The sequence below is a fragment of the Cherax quadricarinatus genome, chromosome 36 (assembly GCF_038502225.1).
Source record: "Cherax quadricarinatus isolate ZL_2023a chromosome 36, ASM3850222v1, whole genome shotgun sequence".
In the NCBI taxonomy this organism is placed as follows: domain Eukaryota; kingdom Metazoa; phylum Arthropoda; class Malacostraca; order Decapoda; family Parastacidae; genus Cherax; species Cherax quadricarinatus.
In genome coordinates, this window is record NC_091327.1 from 6,549,054 (window position 1) to 6,576,482 (window position 27,429).

The window sequence follows — 27,429 nt, forward strand, 5'->3', positions numbered from 1 at the left end:
AATAGGGCTCAAAGTGGGTGAAATCGCCGATGCATAAAGATCGTCATGCTCGCTAACTTCGTGAGAGCATAAGTTCACAAGTTTTCCATCAAATTTCATACTTTTAGTGTAATTATGATCGGAAAAAGATTCTCTTTCATTTCATAAGAAAAAAAAATTATTTTTTTTTTCCGAAAAATTTCTGACCCTCAGAACAAGTTTAGGAGAGGCCCTGCCGACCTTGAAAGGGTTAAGGGGGTTGACGTAATATTTTTCCCTCTGCCTGGCTGCCACACCCCCATAGTATATAAACATTAAATGTTTATATGCTATGTAACGTGTTTCTTATATAATTTTGAAGAAAATTTCATAAATGGATTATTGAAATTGTCTATATTAATGTAAAATAAGACATTTAATGTGGCCAAGAGTGATTATTATTACATGATAGAGAGATGTGCTCATGGAGAATGTAAACAAACTGGGTGGCATGTGCCGTATTTGCAATACCGCTTGCCATATAGAAAGTTTTGGTCATAATTCGAAATTGCCATGTTAGCAGAAAGCTGTAAGGTGAAATGCCAGAAAGTGCAGCCCTGCTGTAAAAATAAAGAGCAGTGTCCTATTATCATGATACACGTGGTGTCAGATAATAATAATATAAAGTCAGAAATCTTCACTTTAGCTACTAGTGAAGAAGTTCGATATAGTATACAGTGGACCCTCGGGTAATGCCATTAACCCTTTGACTGTTTTGATCTTATATATATACGTCTTATGAGCCAGTGTTTCGGATGTATTAATACGCCTAAATTCTAGCTGCTTCAAATCAAGCAGGAGAAAGCTGGTAGGCCCACATGTGAGAGAATGGGTCTGTGTGGTCAGTGTGCACTGCATAAAAAAATCCTGCAGCACACAGCGCATAATGAGAAAAAAAACTGATTGTTTTTTTAGATTAAAATGCCAACTTTGAAGTGTATTTTCATATAGTATTTATTGTTGTATTCTCATTTTCATGGTCTCACGTGATAAAATGGAAAACATATTACAGAAATAGAGATGATTTTGATTAGTTTCATGATGAAAACAGCCTATAAATTGAGCTCAAAGTAGCGGAAATGTTCAATTTTTACCAGTGTTCAGGAGTAAGCAAATCATGCCACATGTCCAATACACGTCAACTGGGGAGTCTAATATTCTTTCACTAGTGCACTGATATTATTTATACCATTTTTACAACAATGCAGTAGTCTGCATAACTGTAAATTTTGTATTTTTTGTAAGAATAAAAGTTCAAAATAGAAAGCAATAGTAATATAAGAGGGGCCTAGAGACATGACTAATGAACAGAGGATATGTTATTTTAGTGCAAAGAATGTCTACATTGTTTATTCTGGACCCTATTTTGAAATTGGCATTTTCTTTAATTTGTGTGAAATTGGCCAAATTGCCAATTTCTGATCTCTTTATTGAGTAGTTCAAATCAGTAAATGGGCGGTTTTTTGTACTCAACAAATAGAAAATATGGAGTTCTAAAGAAATAGCTGTGAGTTTTGTCAACTGGAACAACGGAATTGGCCAAAAACATGGCTCAAATTTGGCGAAATCACTGATGCGTATATGTCGCCGAGACCGCTAACTTCGTGGGAGCGTAATTCCGTGAGGTTTCTACCAAATTTCGTACTTTTAGTGTCATTTCCATCGGGAAAAGATTCTCTGTCATTTCATAAAAAAAAAAAAATTTTTTTGTCCAAAAATTTTGCGACATAGAATGACAGTTTCAGAAAGGGGCTTGCGACAGTCAAAGGGTTAATCCATTCCAGGGAGCTAGCCTTTTGCCGATTTAGCCTTTAGCCGAATTAATTTTCCCCTTAAGAAATGGAAATCCAGTTAGTCCATTCCAGATACCGAAAAGTATTAATCAAAATATTTATTTCTTCCATGAAATATACACTTCCCTACACAGAAAACAATGATGCATGCACCATAAACAATACTGAATTGACACTTACCTTTATTGTGGACTTGTTGATGAGTGATCAAATGAGAGGAGGGGAGAGGACGAAGGTATGCTAGTGTTTGGAAGGAGAATCCCTTTCCATGAAGACTTTAGGTAACAAGTCCTTTTCTGGGGTTACCTTCCTTCTTGGTTTTTTAATGCCACTGGGAACAACTTCAGTGTCACTGGACCCCTGTGACACAAAATATTTGTCCAGAGAGTTCTGTTTCTTGCATCCCTTTAAGATTTCCCTAAAATGGGACACAAGAGTGTCATTGTACATGTTAACAATACCGCTTGCAACAGCTGTGTCAGGATAATATTCTTCCTTAAATGCTTGCAACTTTTCCACGTTGTACACATATCCTTAATCTTTGACGAAGGCAACTTCCTCCATCTCTCTTCCTCCTCCTCTGAAGCAAATTCCTGAGCTGTGATCTGTTGCTGTTGCACCTGAAGCTTTTGCAGCTCTGTAATGGTTAGCTCTTTATCATTGTCCTGCACCAACTCTTCCACATCCTCGCCACTAACCTCCAACCCTGTGGACTTCCCCAGTGCCACAATAGATTCCACAACTGGCATAGGCTCCTCAGGGTTAGCCTGAAACCCTTCAAAATCCCTCTCTTGTACACATTGTGGCCACAATTTTCTCCAAGCAGAGTTTGAAGTCCTGCAAGTCACTCCCTCCCAAGCCTTACCTATAAGGTTTATGCAACTGCGGGTTCTGAAGTGACCTTTCCAGAACTCTCTTAGGGTCAATTCAGTGTCTGAGGTCACTTCAAAGCACCTTTGAAACACTGCTTTGGTGTACAGTTTTTTGAAGTTTGAAATGACCTGCTGGTCCATGGGCTGGAGGAGAGGAGCGGTATTAGGAGGCAAAAACTTCACTTTGATAAAGCTCAACTCCCCCTGCAATTTGCTCTTGCAAGTCATGAGGATGAACAGGAACATTGTCCATTACCTGGAGGCACTTGAGTTGCAAGTTATTTTCCAGGAGGTATTTTTGCACAGTGGGGCCAAACATGTCATAGAACCAGTCAAGATAAATGTCCCTAGTGACCCATGCCTTACTGTTTGCTCTCCACATCACACACAATTTAGTCTTGACAATTTTGTTTTTCTTGAACACTCTGGGATTTTCAGAGTGATACTTGAGTAAAGGCTTCACTTTGAAATCCCCACTAACATTACTACAAAACATTAGAGTTAGCCTGTCTTTCATAGGCTTGTGTCCTGGGAGTACCTTTTCCTCCTGAGTAATGTAGGTCCTGTTTGGCATTTTCTTCCAAAACAGGCCTGTTTCATCACAATTGAACACTGTTGGGGTTTTGTTTTTCAGTGTCTGTGTACTCCTTAAAGTCCTGCTCATATTTTTCAGCTGCGTTTTGGTCCGAACTGGCAGCCTCACCCTGCCTTTTCACACTGTGTATGCCACTACGATTCTTAAATCTCTCAAACCAGCCTTTGTTGGCCTTAAAATCATCAGCAGCAGCACTATTTGGAGGCATTTTCTTAATGAAATCTGCATTCTACTGCCTTGCCTTTTCACATATTATTGATTGAGAAACACTATCTCCTGATAATTGTTTCTTGTGTATCCTCACTGACAACAGTCTCTCCACATCTTCAAGTATTTGCGATCTCTGTTTTGAAAGCATACTTGCACCTTTTGCAACAACAGTTTCCTTGATTGCCTTTTTGTTGGCCAAGATAGTAGTGATGGTTGAATGGGGTTTGTTAAATAACCTTTCCAACTCCGAGATACGCACTCCACTCTCGTACTTTGCAATTATTTCTTTCTTTAATTCAATAGTACACCTCACCCTTTTTTCCATGGGCTTTCTTGGGGCCCGTGGTGGCTTATTTAGCAGTTACAAGCACTAAAAACACTGGAATAATACAGAATATATTGGAGGTATGTGTGGAATCGTCCTCACTGGCTTTGTAAACAATGGCACACTGGCTGGTACACAGAGTGAGTGGCCGGGCCCGCTCAGGCCATGTGGACACATTCAGGATGGTAGCCCTTAGCCACGTTATTTGGCGTTAGCTGAGCCAGTACTTTTACTCCAAAGCGAGCCGTTAACCGATTTTGACGCTAGCCGATGCAGCCTTTAGCCAAGGGTCCACTGTAATATTAAGTGAAACCTCGTAACTGGAATATTTCTCAAATATAAAATGTCGTGCATTGGCATAGTTCACAACACTGCATAACAATAACTCTATTTTTTGTGTGAATAAAAATTCAAAATGGAAAGCAGGATTAATATAAGAGGGGCCCTGGAGGCTTGATTAATTAACAGAGAAAATGTTATTTTAGTGCCAGGAATGCTCTGCAGTGTTTATTCTAGACCCTATTTTGAAATTGGCATCTTTTGAAATCTGGGTGAAATTGGCCAAATTGCCCACTTCTGACCACTTTATTGGGTAGTTGAAATCAGTAAATGGGCAGTTTCTTGTACTCAGTCAATAGAACAAATGGAGTTCTAGCGAAATAGCTGAGTTTGGTCGACTGGAACAGTGGAATTGGCCGAAAATAGGGCTGAAATTGGGCAAAATCACAGATGGGTATACATTGCCTAGACTGCTAACCTTGCAAGAGCATAATTCCATAAGTTTTCCATCAAATTTTGTTCTTTTGGTGTCATTACCATCGGGAGAAGATTTTCATTTCATAAGTAAACTGAGAGCTAGTTTGTGAGCAGGGGTCTCAACAGTGAAAAGGTTAAAACACTTCAAATTTTGGAAAGTTTCCAGACATAATAGAGAGATGTGCTCAGAGAGGATGTAAACAAACTGTGTGGGGCACGCCGTATTAGAAAGACGGACAGCCGTATAGCAAGTTTTGGTCACAATTTGAAATCACCGTATTAGCAGAACGCTGTAAAGTGGGGCCCTACTGTATGTGTAAATAGATATATGTTTACAGATACGTGTATCTTACTAAAGAAAACTTAAACTTGGTAGTTTGGAATACTATTTAAGTGCATGTTGTTGACATGTTAGATTCATATGAACATGAAAATGGAGCACAGCTGCAGGCCTACTGGGCTAAGCTAGTCAGGTCCAACTCTCACCCACCCATCTCGTGTTATTGTCTAATCTTTTTTTAAAGCTATACTAGGTTTTAGCTTCAATGACACTACTCCGGAGTTTGTGCCACTCATCCACAGCTTTATTACCAAACCAGTGCTTTCTTGTATCCTTTCTAAATCTAATTTTTTCCAACTTTGAACTCATTGCTGCGAGTCCTGCCGTGGTTAGATATTTTTTTTAGCTTTTTCCAACTTGAATCCATTCCTGTGAGTCCTGTCTTCATTAGATATTTTTAGCATGTTATTTATATCCCCTTTGTTCCTGTTTTCCATTTTTGCATCTAAGTCATATCCCCTCTAATTCTATGCCTTTCTAGAGAGTGCCGATTCACTGCCTTCTGTCTATCCTCGTAGGAAAGATTTCAGATACCTATGATCAGTTTTATCATACTTCTCTATGTTTTCCATTGCACATATGTCTGTTCTGTAATAAGGTGACCAGAACTGCAGAGCATAATCTTAATGAGGCTTAAGCAATGATATTTTGAGTTGACATATAACCTGAGGACCCCTGTTATCTATACTTCTTGATATGATGCCAACAATTCTGTTAGCTTTATTGGGAACACATATGCACTCTTCTTTTGGCTTTAGATTACTGCTAACCATTAGTCCTAAATCTTTTTCTCCTTCAGAGTTATTGTGAGCTACGTTATTTAGGTTATAACCGTGATGGTTATTTTCTTTTCCCAGAATTAGAACCATACATTTGTTCACATTAAACTGCATTTGCCATTTCTCCAACCACTGCATCAACCTATCCATATCTTTCTGTAGCACTCTTGTATCCCCACGAAAATTAATCTGACGGCCTATTTTAGTGTCATCGGTAAACTTACTTATGTCACTATTTATTCTTTTATCTATGTTTATGTATATTGTGAACAATATAGAACCCAACACTGACCCCGACCCCTGTGGAATACCACTTGTGATGCTTCTGCACTCCAATTTCTCCACATTCATGCAAACACACTGTTGTCTATCTGTCAACCATACCTTGATGTAGGAAAAAAATTTGTCTGCTCCGTTAGCCTCTGCTGTCCCTAACAGTCTCCTGTGTGGAACTCAGAGGCCTTGCTGAAGTCTATGTATGCAATATCACATTCATTACCGTGATCGACCTCCTCAAATACCTTAGTGAAAAAGTGAATTTGTAAGGCAGGAATGCTGCTCTGTAAAACCATGATGTGATTTATTTATCAATTTGTCTTTCAAGGTGGCTTCAGATAGCTTCAGCAATTATTAATTCCATTAATTTTTCCATAATGAAGGTTAGGTTAATTGGTCTCTAATTCAAAGCTGAAGACCTGTCTCCTCCTTTGTAGATAGGTCTCACATTTGCCATTTTCCACTTATCTGGCATTGTTCCAGCTTGTAGTGATATGTTGGAAAGACTAGCCATTGGTTTGCTAAGTTCCTCCTTACATTCCTTTATAACCCTTGAGAACAGTTCATCAGGGCCCGGGGATATGTTTACTCTTAACCCTTTGAGGGTTTTGGTCGTACTAGTACGTCTTACGCGTAGGGGTTTTTGACGTACTAGTACTCATAAATTCTAGCGGCCTCAAATCTAGGGGGAGAAAGCTGGTAGGCCTTCATATGAAAGAATGGGTCTATGTGGTCAGTGTGCACAGTCTAAAAAAAATCCTGCAGCACACAGTGCATAATGAGAAAAAAAAAACTGACCATTTTTTTGGAATAAATCAGCGATTTTGCAGTGTATTTTCGTATGGTATTTATTGTTGTATTCTAGTTTTCTTGGTCTCATTTTATAGAATGGAAGACATATTACAGAAATTGAGATGATTTTGACTGGTTTTACAATGAAAGGTGCCTTGAAATTGAGCTCAAAGTAGCAGAAATGTTCGATTTTTACCAAACTTCAAAAGTAAACAAATCGTGCCAAGCGTGCAATACACGTCAACTGGTGAGTCTAATATTCTTTCACAAGTGCACCAATAATATTTATACCATTTTTTACACTAATGCAGTAGTCTGCATAACAGTAAATCTTATATTTTTTGTGAAAATAAAAATTCAAAGTGGAAAGCAAAAGAATATAAGAGGGGCCTTGAGACGTGACTAATGACTAGAGGAAATGTCATTTTAGTGCCAGGAATGTCTTTCTTGTTTATTCTGGACCCTATTCGGAAATTGGCATCTTTTGAAATTTGTGTGAAATTGGCAAAATTGCTAAATTCTGACCACTGTACTGGATAGTTGAATTTCATAAATGGGTGGTTTCTTGCACCCATTCGATAGAAAAAATGGAGTTCTAGCGAAATATTCATGTTTTTTGTCGACTAGTACAGTGAAATTGGCCGAAAATGGGGCTCAAAGTGGGCAAAAACCCCGATGCGTAAACATCGCCGAGACCGCTAACTTTGCGAGAGCATAATTCCGTAAGTTTTCTATCAAATTTCAAACTTTTGGTGTCTTTATGATCGGGAAAAGATTCTCTATCTTTTCATAAGAGAAAATAATTTTTTTTTTTTTAAATTTGGCCGACCCTGAGAACGAGTTTCGGAGAGGGCCTGTCGACCCTCAAAGGGTTAATGTATCTGTTTTTTTTTTTTCTGTCTCATAAACATGCAAGATTTCAAGTACGTCTTGCTACTTCTACTTACACTTAGGCCACACTACACATACATTTTTATTTATTATTTATTATTATTTTTTTTATTATCACACTGGCCGATTCCCACCAAGGCAGGTTGGCCCGAAAAAGAAAAACTTTCACCATCATTCACTCCATCACTGTCTTGCCATAAGGGTGCTTTACACTACAGTTTTTAAACTGCAACATTAACACCCCTCCTTCAGAGTGCAGGCACTGTACTTCCCATCTCCAGGACTCAAGTCCGGCCTGCCGGTTTCCCTGAACCCCTTCATAAATGTTACTTTGCTCACACTCCAACAGCACGTCAAGTATTAAAAACCATTCGTCTCCATTCACTCCTATCAAACACGCTCACGCTCGCCTGCTGGAAGTCCAAGCCCCTCGCACACAAAACCTCCTTCACCCCCTCCCTCCAACCTTTCCTAGGCCAACCCCTACCCCGCCTTCCTTCCACTACAGACTGATACACTCTTGAAGTCATTCTGTTTCGCTCCATTCTCTCCACATGTCCGAACCACCTCAACAACCCTTCCTCAGCCCTCTGGACAAGAGTTTTGGTAATCCCGCACCTCCTCCTAACTTCCAAACTATGAATTCTCTGCATTATATTCACACCACACATTGCCCTCAGACATGACATCTCCACTGCCTCCAGCCTTCTCCTTGCTGCAACATTCATCACCCATGCTTCACACCCATATAAGAGTGTTGGTAAAACTATACTCTCATACATTCCCCTCTTTGCCTCCAAGGACAAAGTTGTTTGTCTCCACAGACTCCTAAGTGCACCACTCACCCTTTTCCCCTCATCAATTCTATGATTCACCTCATCTTTCATAGACCCATCCGCTGACACGTCCACTCCCAAATATCTGATTACATTCACCTCCTCCATACTCTCTCCCTCCAATCTGATATCCAATCTTTCATCACCTAATATTTTTGTTATCCTCATAACCTTACTCTTTCCTGTATTCACTTTTAATTTTCTCTATTTGCACACCCTACCAAATTCATCCACCAATCTCTGCAACTTCTCTTCAGAATCTCCCAAGAGCACAGTGTCATCAGCAAAGAGCAACTGTGACAACTCCCACTTTATGTGTGATTCCTTATCTTTTAACTCCACGCCTCTTGTCAAGACCCTCACATTTACTTCTCTTACAACCCCATCTATAAATACATTAAATAACCACGGTGACATCACACATCCCTGTCTAAGGCCTACTTTTACTGGGAAATAATTTCCCTCTTTCCTATGTTCTCTAACTTGAGCCTCACTATCCTCGTAAAAACTCTTCACTGCTTTCAGTAACCTACCTCCTACACCATACACCTGCAACATCTGCCACATTGCCCCCCTATCCACCCTGTCATACGCGTTTTCCAAATCCATAAATGCCACAAAGACCTCTTTAGCCTTATCTAAATACTGTTCACTTATATGTTTCACTGTAAACACCTGGTCCGCACACCCCCTACCTTTCCTAAAGCCTCCTTGTTCATCTGCTATCCTATTCTCAGTCTTACTTTTAATTCTTTCAATAATAACTCTACCATACACTTTACCAGGTATACTCAACAGACTTATCCCCCTATAATTTTTGCACTCTCTTTTGTCCCCTTTGCCTTTATACAAAGGAACTATGCATGCTCTCTGCCAATCTCTAGGTACCTTACCCTCTTCTGTACATTTATTAAATAATTGCACCAACCACTCCAAAACTATATCCCCACCTGCTTTTAACATTTCTATCTTTATCCCATCAATCCCGGCTGCCTTACCCCCTTTCATTTTACCTACTGCCTCACGAACTTCCCCCACACTCACAACTGGCTCTTCCTCACTCCTACAAGATGTTATTCCTCCTTGCCCTATACACGAAATCACAGCTTCCCTATCTTCATCAACATTTAACAATTCCTCAAAATATTCCCTCCATCTTCCCAATACCTCTAACTCTCCATTTAATAACTCTCCTCTCCTATTTTTAACTGACAAATCCATTTGTTCTCTAGGCTTCCTTAGCTTGTTAATCTCACTCCAAAACTTTTTCTTATTTTCAACAAAATTTGTTGATAACATCTCACCCACTCTCTCATTTGCTCTCTTTTTACATTGCTTCACCACTCTCTTAACCTCTCTCTTTTTCTCCATATACTCTTCCCTCCTTGCATCACTTCTACTCTGTAAAAACTTCTCATATGCTAACTTTTTCTCCTCTTTACATCATCATTCCACCAATCGCTCCTCTTCCCTCCCGCACCCACTTTCCTGTAACCACAAACTTCTGCTGAACACTCTAACACTACATTTTTAAACCTACCCCATACCTCTTCGACCCCATTGCCTATGCTCTCATTAGCCCATCTATCCTCCAATAGCTGTTTATATCTTTCCCTAACTGCCTCCTCTTTTAGTTTATAAACCTTCACCTCTCTCTTCCCTGATGCTTTTATTCTCCTTGTATCCCATCTACCTTTTACTCTCAGTGAAGCTACAACTTGAAAGTGATCTGATATATCTGTGGCCCCTCTATAAACATGTTCATCCTGAAGTCTACTCAACAGTCTTTTATCTATCAATACATAATCCAACAAACTACTGTCATTTCACCCTACATCATATCATGTATACATATTTATCCTCTTTTTCTTAAAATATGTATTACCTATAACTAAACCCCTTTCTATACAAAGTTCAATCAAAGGGCTCCCATTATCATTTACACCTGGCACCCCAAACTTACCTACCACACCCTCTCTAAAAGTTTCTCCTACTTTAGCATTCAGGTCCCCTACCACAATTACTCTCTCACTTGGTTCAAAGGCTCCTATACATTCACTTAACATCTCCCAAAATCTCTCTCTCTCCTCTGCATTCCTCTCTTCTCCAGGTGCATACACGCTTATTATGACCCACTTCTCGCATCCAACCTTTACCTTAATCCACATAATTCTTGCATTTACACATTCATATTCTCTTTTCTCCTTCCATAACTGATCATTCAACATTACTGCTACCCCTTCCTTTGCTCTAACTCTCCCAGATACTCCAGATTTAATCCCATTTATTTCCCCCCACCGAAACTCCCCTACCCCCTTCAGCTTTGTTTCGCTTAGGGCCAGAACATCCAAATTCTTTTCATTCATAACATCAGCAATCATCTGTTTCTTGTCATCTGCACTACATCCACGCACATACAAGCATCCCAGTTTTATAAAGTTTTTCTTCTTCTCTTTTTTAGTAAATGTCTACAGGAGAAGGGGTTACTAGCCCATTGCTCCCGGCATTTTAGTCGCCTCATACGACACGCATGGCTTACGGAGGAAAGATTCTTTTCCACTTCCCCATGGACAATAGAAGAAATAAAGAAGAACAAGAGCTATTTAGAAAAAGGAGAAAAACCTAGATGTATGTATATATATATGCATGTGCATGTCTGTGAAGTGTGACCAAAGTGTAAGTTGGAGTAGCAAGATATCCCTGTTATCTAGCATGTTTGAGATAGAAAAAGACACCAGTAATCCTACCATCATGCAAAACAGTTACAGGTTTCTGTTTCACAGTCATCTGGCAGGACGGTAGTACTTCCCTGGGTGGTTGCTGTCTACCAACCTACTACCTACTACACATACATGTACAAGCATATATATACACACCCCTCTGGGTTTTCTTCTATTTTCTTTCTAGTTCTTGTTCTTGTTTATTTCCTCTTATTTCCATGGGGAAGTGGAACAGAATTCTTCCTCCGTAAGCCATGCGTGTTGTAAGTGGCAACGAAAATGCCAGGAGCAAGGGGCTAGTAACCCGTCTCCTGTATATATTACTGAATGTAAAAGGAAAAACTTTCATTTTTCCTTTTGGGCCACCCCGCCTTGGTGGGATACGGCCAGTGTGTTGAAAGAAGAAAAAATATCTGTTTGTCTGAGAACCATGTCAGTAGTGATTTTGATCATGCATAACTTATATTTGTTTTGATGTATATCCTTTTTTCTTTTATTTCTGGAAATTAGTGTTGAAAATTGTACATATTTCTTTGTAACTGACAGTAAGCTGACTTGAGCAATTTTTAAGTGGGCTTATCTTGTCCTTAATCTTATTTCTACATAGCACCTGAAATGAACCTTTTGGATTGATCTTTGATTCCCTTGTGACTTTAACTTCATAATCATGTGCTTATTAGGATTGGATTGCCTAAATCTATTAGAGCTGAAATATTGACAGATGATTGTTGTTAGACTTGAGCGTATTGTGGTATTTATTTCTCGTGTAGGTGGTTGTTTAGCCTGGAACAGTATTTACCGTGAAGTGCGTGAGGATGCAGAGGCTGTGGACACCTGGAGCTTAGAGATCTTAACCCACCTGGTGTGTGCACTGGACCTGGCACAGGCTGATGATCCAGCCCTTGGCACTCATGAACAGACACAAGCAGCCATACACCACCTTGAGCGCATTATTCGAGTTAAGAAAGAGAGCTTCTGGAAGGTGTGTACACAGTTCTTATTCTAGTGTAATCTGTATGTTAGTTTTTTAATTATTGTCTTGAAATTACTTATATTTTGACTGAGAATGTGTTTCATTTAAATTATAGTATCTATATTTATTTGATCAACACTTTATCCTTCAAGTTATTATTAATATTCACATAAAATCCATAATTGATGATAAAATTGAGATGTTTGTCTGTCTTGGACTGGTATCAATTTGTGGCTTGCTAATATATCATCTTGGACCATAATGAAGTTATGGCTTGCTAATGTATCATCTTAGACCATAATGAAGTTATGGCTTGCTAATATATCATCTTGGACCATAATGAAGTTATGGCTTGCTAATATATCATCTTGGACCATGATGAAGTTATGGCTTGCTAATATATCATCTTGGACCATAATGAAGTTATGGCTTGCTAATATATCATCTTGGACCATAATGAAGTTATGGCTTGCTAATGTATCATCTTAGACCATAATGAAGTTATGGCTTGCTAATATATCATCTTGGACCATAATGAAGTTATGGCTTGCTAATATATCATCTTAGACCATAATGAAGTTATGGCTTGCTAATATATCATCTTGGACCATAATGAAGTTATGGCTTGCTAATATATCATCTTGGACCATAATGAAGTTATGGCTTGCTAATATATCATCTTGGACCATGATGAAGTTATGGCTCTCCCACCGAGGCTAATTACTTTCATCATCATTCAACACTTTCACCACACTCGCACATTATCACTGTTTTTGCAGAGGTGCTCAGAATACAACAGTCTAGAAGCATACACATAAAAAGATACACAACATATCCCTCCAAACTGCCAATAATGAAGTTATGGCTTGCTAATTTATCATCTTGGATCATAATGAAGTTATGGCTTGCTAATGTATCATCTTGGATCATAATGAAGTTATGGCTTGCTAATGTATCATCTTGGATCATAATGAAGTTATGGCTTGCTAATGTATCATCTTGGATCATAATGAAGTTATGGCTTGCTAATTTATCATCTTGGATCATAATGAAGTTATGGCTTGCTAATGTATCATCTTGGATCATAATGAAGTTATGGCTTGCTAATGTATCATCTTGGATCATAATGAAGTTATGGCTTGCTAATGTATCTTGGATCATAATCAGGTTGACTTAGTGGTCCAGGATAAACAGTTATCAAGTTGTGACTTGATAATAGTCCAGGATGAACAAATATCAAGTTGTCTTGACAGTGGTCCAGGACATACCATTATGGCCCAGAACTGACCAAAAATCTTAACTTATCTCCAGTTATGAATTATTATTCATGTGGTATTATGACTTAAGTTTTGAGAATCATATTAGTGCTTGTAATACAGGCAGATACCTCTCATTAAACATCATTATTTTTCTAGAAATCCTCTCATCGTCGGATTCCCTCTGAGCTGGGAGATGGAACTCTTGATGACCTCCTGCTGTGGCTGTTAAAGCAGTGTGGTAGACCCAAGCATCTTGTTAGACATGCTTGTATGGAGCTCCTGACTTCTCTAGCACCCCACGCACAAGGTTACTTCAATCATATGTACTCTTAATACACCAGTGGTTTTTATATATCTGTAACACATTATTCAGGTATCAGTGTGATGCTGGATTTACAAGTTGGATAATACAATACATCGTCTATATTTCAGCACAGTAGTATCTCGTATTGATGTAATATGGCATATGTAATTTTTTTTTAAACACGTCAGCTGTTTCCCACTGAGGCAGGGTGACCTGAAAAGAAAGAGAAACCCAAAAAGAAAGAAAAAACTTTCATCATCATTCATCACTTTCACCATCACTTATACATAATCACTGTCTTTGCTGAGGCACTCAGATACGACAGTTGAGATGTCCCTCCAAACTGCCAGTACCCCTCCTTTAACGCTTTCAGGGTCCGTGCCGTGGTTTTACGGCTTTCAGTTGTGGGTCCAAACCATAGTACTATACCAAAATTCTAGCGGCCTCAAATTTACATCGAGAAGGCTGGTAGTCCTGCATCTAAGAGAATGGGTCTGTGTGGTCAGTGCGCACACTATAGAAAAAATCTGGACACCTACATGGCATTGTGGGAAGGCCGCCAAAGTAGCTTTCTTCACCATACCTGGTGACAAGGAAGCTGTCACTCCCTGGGTGAATTCTGACTCTTCCCAACTTTCAGTTCTAAGACTAATGGAAGTGGATCTGAAGAAATTCTATGGTTTTGAACCATATGGTAAAGTGGTACCACATAGTACAATGGTACCATATCATATAATGGTATCATATGGTAAATGGTACCATATGGTACATTGTACCATATGGTACATTGTACCATATGGTACACTGTACCATATGGTACAGGGGCCCCTAACAGAAATAAGTCTGCCTGACTTTTTGGGTTATCCTAGGTTCTCCAAACATATGCTGCTAAGATAATCTATGTAACTTTATTTCTGTATACCTAAATAAACTTACGACACCACATGTGCTTGAAAAAGTTTATTCAGGTGTACACAAATACAGTTACATAGTTTATCATACAAATTCAAATTCAAAGTTTATTCTCTATAAGGATTACAATGCTGAGTTTACAGAATTTGGTTATTGTGTGGTTTACAGGTAGTAAAATACTAATTACAGAGGGGGCCACTAGAATACCTAGCATGGCTAGGCATTTCGGACAGACTTAGATTAACCCTTTGACTGTTTCAGGCCCCTCTCTGAAACTGTCATTCTATGTCGCCAAATATTCGAAAAAAAAAATTATTTTTTCTTATGAAAATGTTAGGAATATTTTTACTAGTGTTTTAAGCCTAAAAAAAAATTTTTGCCATCAGTACTTACCGAGATATAGAGCCGCAAAGTTTGCAGAAATTGACGTGCGTACGGCAACAGCGGCGACTGCCGCCCACCCGGTATTCTTTTATTTACTCTAATTCAAAGGTTTCTTGCATTTTTCAATATTTTTCTTTTCCAGGTAACTTATGTGGCCTGTGAGACCAATGTAAGGTGCATTGTTCAAATATACACTCATTATTTACAACACAATAACAGAACAAACTTTATCACTATTAGTTTGTGTATACACTTTGTTTACACAAACAAACAATACAAAACAATGTTTATTACTAGTGTTCCATAATATATATACATATGTACAGTCACTAACCACGTTCCTAGAACTGCTGCAGCTTGTGGAACTCTTTGAAACATGGGTATATGCAGAGGGGCACTTCACACTCCTCACACATAAAACGAGTGTCTCTGCGTGTTTGTGGGCGTTTTGTGGTATGCATACATACATAACACCTCTTCTGAGCATTTTTCTTGGCAGTAGTAGGAGGCAGTTGTATGGGGTAGTGATCACCAGGCCTCAAACGAGATGACGTCTGTGGGCGCTGGTCTATTGCAGGAGTTGCTCCTTTGTACTTTGCAATTATTTGTCTGATTACTGACAGGCAAAATTCACCATATTTTGGTGTTTTGTTGGTCTTCAACTTGTATATGTTATAAGCATTTAGCATAGAGATATCAACAAGATGGAAAAAAAGTTTGATATACCACTTATAACTCTTGCGTACACAGTCTGCAAACCCAATCTGCATGTCACATTTGTCCACTAAGCGCATATTGAGGTTGTAGTCCATGACAGCTGCAGGCTTTAGAATGGGTTCATTGGTCTCTCTGTTGTCCCTGCCACTGGGTACCATTTCGTTTGTGTGAACTGATGTCAACAATGTGACATCACGTTTGTCATGCCACCGAAATGCCATGATGTCATTGGCAGCAAAGGCTTGCACCTCACCTCTGCGAGTGCCAGCGTCGAACCTTGGCATATGTTTGCGATTACCACGCACTGTGCCACACACGTCTGTCAAGTTCACTCGCAAGAAATCACTGAGTAAGGGGCTTGTGTACCAGTTATCAGTAAATAACATATGCCCCTTACCAAGATATGGTTCCATCATTGTTCGAACCACATCACCAGAGATACCCAATAACTTCATGGTATCTCTCAAAGTATTACTGCCAGTGTACACAATAATATCTAAAACAAGACCACTTCTGCAATCACACAGTACAAATAGCTTTATACCAAAGCGTTTCCTCTTGCTTGGTATATATTGCTTGAATGAGAGTTTTCCTTTGAATAAAATCAAGGACTCATCAATAACAAGCTTCCTGAAGGGATAAAAATACATGCAGCACTTTTGTTTCAGGTACATAAACACATTTCTTATCTTATATAACCTGTCGCTTCTGTCAGGCCTGGTTTTGTCTGAAAAGTGTAACATACGCAACAGTATCAGGAAACGATTGACACCTATAATGTCACTAAAACCTGGAGTTGAAATCAGGCGATCTGTTGTCCAGTATGTGGTGACAGTGTGCTTATACACATGTGGCATAAGCATTATTGTGGCAAAAAATAGGTACATCTCTGCCACAGTTGTCTCCTTCCACTTGTGTAGCCGTGATTTTGGTGAGAGAATTGTATTTGCCATGGTGTATTCACAGTATGTGTTGGTTTCCCTGACAATGATGTCCATCAGGGGTTCATCGAAGAATAACTCAAAGCAGTCCAGTTCACTGGCATTGTTCCCAAGTGGACAAGATGGCTTTATTCCACTTTGTGTTTCATCAAAGTCATGGGGACTGGGAACAAACTCGTCACCGTCCTGCCAATCCCAGATGCGGTCTGCTGGTGGGGTCTGGATATTGTACCGTGGTTGTGGCTGTGCAGGTTGTGGTGGTGCAGGTTGTGGCAGTGTGGGGTAGGGTGAGGCTGGTTGTTCTGCTGAGTCAGCCGCGTGGCTAGTAGCGTGGCCCGGTGATGGTGCCACATGGGCCGTGCCACCCTCACTATCACCACCACTGCCTCCTCCCTCACTGTCACCATTCATACCCATCGTTACAATATCGTCATCTTCACTATCAGGTCGTGGTGTTGGGCCACGGGATGTGCTCCCAGAGTTTCTCCTTCCCCTTGGAACAACATATGAAACACTACCAGACCGCATGCTACGTCGTACATACTGGCGCTTCACTGGGGAATATTCACTCTCACTGTCACTAGAACTGCTTTCAATGACCTTGAAATCACTATCACTATCACTGCTATCATCAGGGTGTTGTACACGACCAAATAGTTTCCTCTTTCGTCCTGGTACAGGCGAAGGTGAATGTGAACAAGCCGGCACAGCACCAGAGGTCGAAGGTTGTGGGTCATCTGGGTTTTCGTCACTATTTACGTTATCCTGGGCACTTTTTTCGGTAACACTCACTTGAAAACCCTTGAATTCACTGTCACTGACATTTTCATCGCTGTTAGAGCTATCACTTGGGAACAAAAGACCTCCAATCCGCCGAGGAGTGAGGAACTTCTTACCGAGAGGCATGGTGAAAATGGACTGACAACATGGCGTTCCCACAATGCACCGCTAGGTCCCAGATTTTTTTCACAGGGTGCACACCGACCACTGAGACCCATTCTCTCCCGTGTAGGCCTACCAGGCCTTTGGCGCGCGATTTGAAGCCGCTAGAATTTGTGCGTATAAATACGTCAGAAACATTGGCTCGTAAGACGTATTTATACGTCGGAAACAGTCAAAGGGTTAATACTTAACTTTAAAATGTTACAAATTATGAGGTAAGTTGGTTTTATGGCTAAGTGACTAAATACTATACACAAATAACCCGCACATAAAAGAGAGAAGCTTACGACGATGTTTCAGTCCGACTTGGACCATTTACAAAGTCACAGTGTGACTTTGTAAATGGTCCAAGTCGGATCGAAACGTCGTCATAAGCTTCTCTCTTTTATGTGCGGGTTATTTGTGTATCGTTCCAGTCACGGTATTGTGCCTTTTTTTATGTTATTTATGACTAAATACTAGTTTGTGAGTTTAGCAATGTGAATGCTTTTGTTTTGGCAAAATACATAGTTTCAGTATTGGAGTATCACAGGCCAACTTATGACTAGTTAGGATTCATTATTTTAAGATTGAGATTGATATTTCTGTTTATGTTCAAATGGGTGAGTGAGTGTAAGTGTGAACCACCAGGTGGTATTCGTGTAATTAGTTGACGGGGTGTATCAGGGAGATAAGATGTTTTCTAATGGTAATTTTGAAGGTGATGAATGTGTCTGCAGTTCTAGAGTTTTCAGGTAGGGTGTTCCAGATTTTAGGGCCTTTGACATACATTGAATTTTTGTAAAGGTTTAGTTGGACACGAGGAATGTCATACAGATGTTTGTGTCTGGTGTTATGCCTGTGGGTTCTGTCACAACTATCAAGAAAACATTTTAGGTCAAGGTTAATATTGGAATTTAAGGTCCTGTAGATGTAGATTGCACAGTAGTAAGTGTGGATATACTGAACAGGGAGTAAGTTTAGATCTATGAAGAGTGGGGGGGGGGTGTTGCCAGGGATGGGATTTAGTGATTATTCTTACTGTGGCTTTTTGTTGGGTTATTATTGGCTTTAGGTGGGTTGCTGCAGTTGATCCCCAAGCACAAATAGCATAGGTGAGGTATGGATAAATAAGTGAGTGGTATAGTGTGAGAAGGGCATTTTGCGGCACGTAGTATCGTATCTTGGAGAGGATCCCAGCCATTTTGGATACTTTTTTGGTTATGTGTTGGATATGGGGTGCTGAAATTCAGGTTGTTGTCGAGGTATAGGCCTAGGAATTTGCCCTCATTATGTCTGGCAATTAGAGTGTTGTCGATCTTAATGTTAATTTGCGCAACACCTGCTCTGCTACCAAACATAATACTATAGTAGGTTTTGTCAGTGTTAAGCGTAAGTTTATTGGCTGTCATCCAAGTCAATATTTTGATCAGCTCCTCGTTAACGATGGTGTCGAGCTTGGCAAGATTAGGGTGAGAGATGACATAAGTTGTGTCGTCAGCAAAGAGAATGGGGTTCAGGTGTTGGGATACGTTTGGAAGATCATTGATGTATATGAGGAAGAGCAGGGGACCAAGGACACTTCCCTGCGGAACTCCAGTATCAAGTGGCTGTGTTGTTGATGCTGTGTCTTTAATGGTGACATAGTGATACCTATTAGTAAGGTAAGATTTGAAATATGCATAGCAGCATATGTATAAAATCCTAGGATAACCTAAAAAAAAGTCAGGGTGACTTATTTCCATAGGGATCCTTGTATCAGTACCCATATGGTACCCTGTACCATATGGTACCCTGCACCATATAGTACCCTGCACCATATGGTACCCTGCATCATATGGTATCCTGTACCATACGGTACCCTGTAACATGATACCTTGTACCATATGGTCAGTAGGAGGTGTTGGTGCCACAAGGCACCAGCGAGGACTGAGAGTGTGAGTGAGGGACAAGTCACTGACTCAGGAGTTTCCAAGGCAAAGCAAAGTGCTGCATCATTCACCTCTAGCAACATGTCCAGTGGCTGTACATTTGTAAATATATAATAGAACATTACTAATATACAACATTTTTGCATATTTTTTGTTGTAAACTATTATTGTTAACAAAACACCAATATGAAAAACAGTACAGAATGGGTCACATAACTAGAGACCAAACAAAACGTTACTTGTCAATCCTAACCAGCCTGATAAGAAGGGCAAAAAAATTGTATTATGAGAACAGATTATCCAACTTACGAGGTGATATAAAAAAGACCTGGAAAACCCTATCAGAAATTCTGGGAACAAAAAAGATATCACGAAATAGCGAAATAAAATTAGCAAAATCAGATTAACCCCAACTCCCACCAACAGAAACAGCAAACAGACTCAATGATTTCTTCTCCACTATAGGACAAAACCTTGCCAATAAAATCCCAAGCTCAGATACCCCACCAAATGACTACCTCACCGGCAACTACCCGAACACACTGTTCCTAGCTCCGACTAACCCATACGAAGTCTCCCTTATTATCAACGCACTAAAAAACAAGGCAGGAGATTTAAATACCTTACCACCCTTTATATACAAAAAAGTGTCACAAGTGCTATCACCAATCATTGCAACACTCTTTAACAAATCCATTGAATCCTCCACCTTCCCTACAGTACTCAAAATAGCAAGGGTCACACCGATCCACAATGGAGGAGACCAAACAGAGTTGAATAACTATAGGCCAATATCCAACTTACACCCTCTCTCAAAAATCTTCGAAAAATTAATTCATAAACGAATCTACTCCTACCTTATCTCCCAAAACATACTCAACCCCTGCCAATTTGGATTCAGGCCTAATAAAAATACTAATGATGCTATTATACACATGCTAGAACATATATACACTGCAATAGAGAAAAAAGAAGTCCCACTGGGGATCTTCATTGACTTACGTAAAGCTTTTGATACAGTTGACCATGACTTGCTCCACGTAAAATTGTCACACTATGGTATAAGAGGGCACTCCCTCAACTACCTCAAGTCATACCTCAGCAACAGAAGCCAATATGTGTACGCAAATGGGACACTCGCTTCTGCGCAACCAATTACAGTTGGTGTCCCACAGGGAAGTGTCCTTGGCCCTCTTCTCTTTCTCCTATACATAAATGACCTTCCAAATGCTTCGCAATTACTCAAACCCACACTATTTGCAGATGACACTACATACGTCTTCTCTCACCCGAGCCCAGTCACGCTAGCCAATACTGTAAATACCGAATTACAGAAAATATCTACCTGGATGAGGACTAACAAACTTACACTAAACATTGACAAAACCTACTTCATTCAGTTTGGTAACAGAGCTACAGATGTCCCTCTTAACATAATGATAAATGGATCACCTATCACAAAGCTAACAGAGGGAAAATTCTTAGGAATCCACCTTGATAATAGACTCAAATTTCATACACATATACAACAAATTTCTAAGAAAATTTCCAAGACTGTAGGCATACTATCGAAGATATGGTACTATGTTCCACAGTCAGCCCTCCTGGCCCTATATCACTCTCTTATTTACCCCTATCTCACCTATGGAATTTGTGCATGGGGCTCAACAACAATTAACCATCTCAGACCACTAATTACCCAACAAAAGGCTGCAGTTAGAATGATAACAAATTCTCACTACAGGCAGCACACTCCACCAATATTCAATACACTAAACCTACTCACCATACAAAACATCCATACTTATTACTGCACCTATTACATACATAGAACACTTAACTCTGATATTAACCCTCCCCTCAAACATCTTGCCAACCTCAACAGAACACATGACCATAACACAAGGCACAGATCACTCTTTGATGTTCCTCGTGTCCATCTCATGCTATGCAAAAACTCAATGCACATAAAAGGCCCTAAAATCTGGAATTCATTACCTGTAAATATAAAAGAAACACTACCTGTTTATAAATTCAAGTCTCTTCTCAAAGATCACTTACTCACCCAAAACCAAATAAATACTGAATAACTGAACCTTATAAATTGTATATCTTAAATGTTTCTCACAATTATATCACATAAATGTTAAACCTAAAACCCAATCTAACTTTATTATTTTTTAAATACACTACCTAACAGAATACTCCATATGACTGAATGTACAACAATGCAAGCAACCATATGACCTGTCTTTGTAATACTCACTTGTGCTTTATAGTAATCTGTTTACATTAATGTTTTATCACTGATTTCATCATTGCTTAGTTAATCTTAAGTTAATTTTAAGCCAGCCCGTAATGCTATGCATAGTATAAGTGGCTTTGACATGCTGCTCTTATCTGTATTTTTTTGTACCTCTGTATGTGTGCTCAAATTGTTAATAAATAAATAAATAAATAAAAAGTAATGATGAAAATATTAGAGCAGTTATTGTGTTGAATACAGTAGTACTATATAGTACTATATGGTACAATGGTACCATATGGTTTAATGTACCATATGGTATCACTACCATATGGTACACTGTACCATATGGTACTTTTGCACCATATGGTACCTTGTACCATGTGGTAACATTGTTCAATATTGTACCATATGATACCATTGTACCTTATGGTACCATTGCACCTTATGGTTCCATTGTACCATGTGGTACTGCATGATACCGTTGTATTCAACACAATAACTGCACTAATATTTTCATTATTTTGTTTACAGTAAACTTGTAAACAAGTTTTGTAAGCAAAATAATGATGAACAAATTTGTGCAGTTACTGTGTTGCATACAATGAGTGTACAATTATACATTATATTGATTTCACAAGCCACAAAAGTTACTGGAAAAAAAATAGAAAAGAAAAAAATAACAAAAACCTAAAAAAAAAAAAAAAATACGACTTTACGGAGGTCGCTAATGTTGCCGTCACCAGGTCATTGAGGGTCAACTTCATGTCTCTATATTTTGGTAACTACTGATTGATTTTTTTTTTTTTTTGTTTTGTTTTGTTGATTTTTTTTTTTTTTTTTTTTTATTTTTTTTTTTTATTTTTTTTTTTTTGTTTTTTGTTTTTTCAAAAATTTTTTGGACCCTGGCACTCCTGAGATTTGGCCTCTAGACCCTGAAAGGGTTAAAGTGCAGGCATTGTATTTCCCATTTCCAGGTCTTAAGTCTGCCTAGCCGGTTTCTCTGAATCATTTCACAAAATATTACCCTGCTCACACTCCAATAGCTCATCAGGTCCCAAAAGCCATTCATCTCCATTCACTCCTATCTAATACTCTCATGCACATTTGCTGGAAGTCCAAGCCCCTCACCCACAAAACCTCCTTTACCTCCTCTTTCAAGCTTTATGAGGATGACCGCCTTCCTTGCCTTCAGTTCCTAGCCATTCTACTTTGTTCCATTCTCTCTAAATGACCAAACCACCTCAACAACCCCTCTTCATCCCTCTGACAAATACTTTTGGTAACTCCACACCTCTTGATTTCCACACTACGAATTCTCTGCATAATATTTACACCACACATTGCCCTTAGACAGGACATCTCCACTGCCTCCAGCTGCCTCTAGCTGCCTCCTCACTGCAGCATATACAACCCATGCTTCACACTCATATAAGAGTGTTGGTACCACTGTACTCTTGTACATTCCCTTCTTTGCCTCCATAGATAACATTTTTTTGTCTCCACAGATACCTCAACACACTACTCACCTTATTTCCTTTATCAGTTCTATGGTTAATCTCATCTTCTTTCTTTCAACAAACCGGCCATATCTCACCAAAGCAGGGTAGCCCAAAAAGAAAAATGAAAGATTCTCTTATTAACTTTAGTAATGTATACAGGAGAAGGGGCTACTAGCCCCTTGCTCCCGGCATTTTAGTCACCTCTTACAACATGCATGGTTTATGGAAGAATTCTGTTCCACTTCCTCAATGGAGATAAGAGGAAATAAACAAGAAGAAGAACTAGTAGGAAAATAGGAGAAAATCCAGAGGGGTGTGATATATATATGCTTGTACATGTATGTGTAGTGTGACCTAAGTGCAAGTAGAAATAGCAAGACATACCTGAAATATTGCATTTTTATGAGACAGAAAAAAGTCACCAGCAATTCTACCATGTAAAACAATTACAGGCTTTCGTTTCACACTCATTTAGCACGAGTGTAGTACCTCCCTGGGCAGTTGCTGTCTACCGACCTACTGTCTAGTTAACCTCATCCTTCATAAACCCATCTGCTGACAGCTCAACTCCCAATTATATGAAAACATTCACTTCTCCCATACTCCCTCCCTCCAATGTAATATTCAATTTTAGTTTTTCTAAATCATGTGTTCATTTTCAATTTTCTACGTTTACACATCCTCCCAAACTCGTCCGCTAACTTTTGCAACTTTTCTTTAGAATCCCCTAAAATCACAGTATCATCAGCAAAATGTAACTGTCAACTCCCATTTTGTATTTGATTCCCTATAATTTAATCTCACCCCTCTATTCAACTCCCTAGCATTTACTAATTTTATAACCCTGTCTATAAATGTATTAAACAACCATGGTGACATTACACATCCCTGTTTAAGACCTACTTTTACCGGGAAGTAGTCCCCCTCTCTCCTACACACCCTAACCTGAGCTTTTCTATCCTTATAAAAACTTTTTACAACATTTAGTAACTTACTACCTCTTCCATACACTTGCAACATCTGCCACATTGCTCCCCTATCCACTTTATCATATGCCTTTTCTAAATCCATTAATGCATTGAAAACTTCCCTACCTTTATCTAAATACTGTTCACATATATGCTTCAATGTAAACACTTGATCCACACATCCCCTACCCACTCTGAAACCTCCTTGTTCATCTGCAATCCTGCTCTCTGTCTTAACTCTAATTCTTCTTCTTCTTGCTTTCAATAAATTGGCCATTTCCCATCAAGTCAGAGTGGCCCAGAAAGAAAAACAAAAGTTTCTCTTTTTAACTTTAGTAATGTATATAGGAGATGGCATTGCTAGGCTCTTGCTCCTGGCATTTTAGTCGACACTTACGACACGCATGGCTTACAGAGGCAGAATTCTGTTTCACTTCCCCATGGAGATAAGAAATAGGAACGAGAACTAGTAAGAAAATAGAAGAAAACCCAGAGGGGTGTTTATATACAGTGGAACCTCTACTTGTGAGTTTAATCCGTTCCATGACCTTGCTCGCAACTGGATTTGCTTGTTTGCAGAATCAATTTTCCTCATTTAAATTAATTGAAATGCAATTAATCCGTTCCAGTGGAATTCTGTACTTCAATAATTTCGCTAATATCAACTCTACGGCTTATTTATCTATCTCACTTCATCTAATATGACATAATAAACAATATAAATAACATAGAAACCTGATATATACTCTAAAATGAATAAAATATGTCATTCATGTAATTGTATGGGCGGTGTAGGCGGTTGACGAGAGAGTGTCTGGAGACGGGAAAATTCTTCATGAATAATTTTGCTAATACAGTGGACCCCCGGTTAACGATTTTAATCCGTGCAAGAGGGCTCATCGTTATGCGAAATAATCGTTATGCGAATGAATTTTCCCCATAAGAAATAATGGAAATAAAATTAATCCGTGCAAGACGCCCAAAAGTATGAAAAAAAATTTTTTTTACCACATGAAATGTTAATTTTAATACACACAAACTGAAAAAGGCATGCACAATTACATGACACTTACTTTTATTGAAGATCTGGTGATGATTGATGGGATGGGAGGAGGGGAGAGCATTATCTTCTTACTGTTTAGAAGGGGAATCCCCTTCCATTAGGACTTGAGGTAGCAAGTCCTTTTCTGGGGTTACTTCCCTTCTTCTTTTAATGCCACTAGGACCAGCTTGAGAGTCACTGGACCTCTGTCGCACAACAAATCTGTCCATAGAGCTCTGTACCTCCCGTTCCTTCAAGACTTTCCTAAAATGGGCCATAACATTGTCATTGAAATAGTCACCAGCACGGCTTGCAACAGCTGTGTCAGGGTGATTTTCATCTATAAAGGTTTGCAGTTCAACCCACTGTGCACACATTTCCTTAATCTTTGAAGTAGGCACAATGGATTCCACAACTGGCATAGGCTTCTCAGGGTTAGCCCCAAACCCTTCAAAATCTTTCTTAATTTCCATACTAATTCTCACCCTTTTTACCACAGGGTTGGCACTAGAAGCTTTCTTGGGGCCCATGGTCACTTATTTTCCAGAAACAGCACCGAAAACACTGTAATAATACGAAATATTCCGAGTGTATGCTTGGATGTTACTGCGGAGGCTGGCTGGTAAACAATGGGACGGCCGGCACATGTGAGGGCACATTGGACGCGTCTCGGACGAAAATCGGTAAGCGGGTTTTTAATCGGTATGCGCGGCAAAAATTTTGCGATAAAAGTAATCGTTATGCGGAAAAATCGCTATGTGATGCCATCGTTATGCGGGGGTCCACTGTATCATCTATACTGCTTATTTATCTATCACAGTTCATCTAGTATGACATAACAAACAATATGAATAACATAGAAACATGATATCTACTCTAAAATGAATAAAATATGTCATTCATGTAGTGGTATGGGCGGTGTCGGCAGTGGACGAGAGTTTGTCTGGACACCGGGCAAAATTCTTCATGAATAATTTTGCTAATATCGTCTATACGGCTTATTTATATATCACAGTTCATCTAATATGACATAACAGACAATATAAATAACATAGAAACATGATATATACTCTAGAATGAATAAAATATGTCATTATGTAACAGGTGGAGGCGGCCACAACCACTCCCTCTTTGTTGTGGTAAACACTGCTATCTAGTGACGGCCTTTTGAAGCCGTCTATTATTATAATTATTATATGTAGTACATTATTATTATATATGTATTATTATTATACATATTATTATTGTATTATACTATTATTATTATTAGTATTATTGTTATTATTCATATTATTATTATACATATTATTATTACTATTATCGTTATTATTATTATTATTATACATATTGTTATTATTCTTATTATTATTATACATATTATTATTACTAATATCGTTATTATTATTATTATTATTATTATTATATAAATTATTTGTAATTTTTATTCACACAAAAATATAAGATTTACTGTTATTCCTTATTGCAATAATTGTATAAATATGTCAACCCATTCACGACTGCATATTGGAATGGACAGTGACGTCATTTGTTTACACTGAAAAAGCCAAGCAATGGACCATTTCTTCTAGGTTGAGCTCAATTTCAAGGCACTTTTCATTATGAAAGCAATCAAAATCATATCTATTTCTGTAATATATCTTCCATTCTATCAAATGAGACCAAAAAAAACGAGAATACAACCATAAAGCCTACGTAGTGTAGTGTATGTTTTGCTCCATTATTGTTCAAATTTCATTGTACAATCTCTTAGTAATTAAATAATTAACCCTTTGACTGTTTCAGGCCCCTCTCTGAAACTGTCATTCTATGTCGCTCAATTTTTGAAAAAAAAAAAAATTATTTTTTCTTATGAAATGATAGAGAATCTTTTCCCGATGGTAATGACACCAAAAGTTCGAAATTTGGTCGAAAACTCGTGGAATTATGCTCCCGCGAAGTTAGCGGTCTCGGCGACATATGCGTATCGGCGATTTCGCCGACTTTGAGCCCAATTTTCAGCCAATTCCATTGTTCCAGTTGACCAAACTCATAGCTATTTCTTTAGAACTCCATTTTATCTATCAGCTGAGTACAAGAAACCTCCCATTTACTAATTTGGACTACCCA

The 27,429-nt window shown here is 38.8% G+C and overlaps 1 protein-coding gene across 2 annotated transcripts in view; it reads left to right on the forward strand.

Annotated features, from left to right (window-relative positions):
• LOC128691314 (DNA-dependent protein kinase catalytic subunit) overlaps positions 1–27,429 on the forward strand; it is a 1,096,584-nt gene that overhangs the window by 425,872 nt on the left and 643,283 nt on the right. For both annotated transcript variants that reach the window (XM_070091676.1, XM_070091677.1), the window contains exons 21-22: positions 11,974–12,185; positions 13,592–13,742. In XM_070091676.1, the coding sequence (XP_069947777.1) occupies positions 11,974–12,185; positions 13,592–13,742 (363 nt within the window). The remainder of the gene's footprint in view (positions 1–11,973; positions 12,186–13,591; positions 13,743–27,429) is intronic.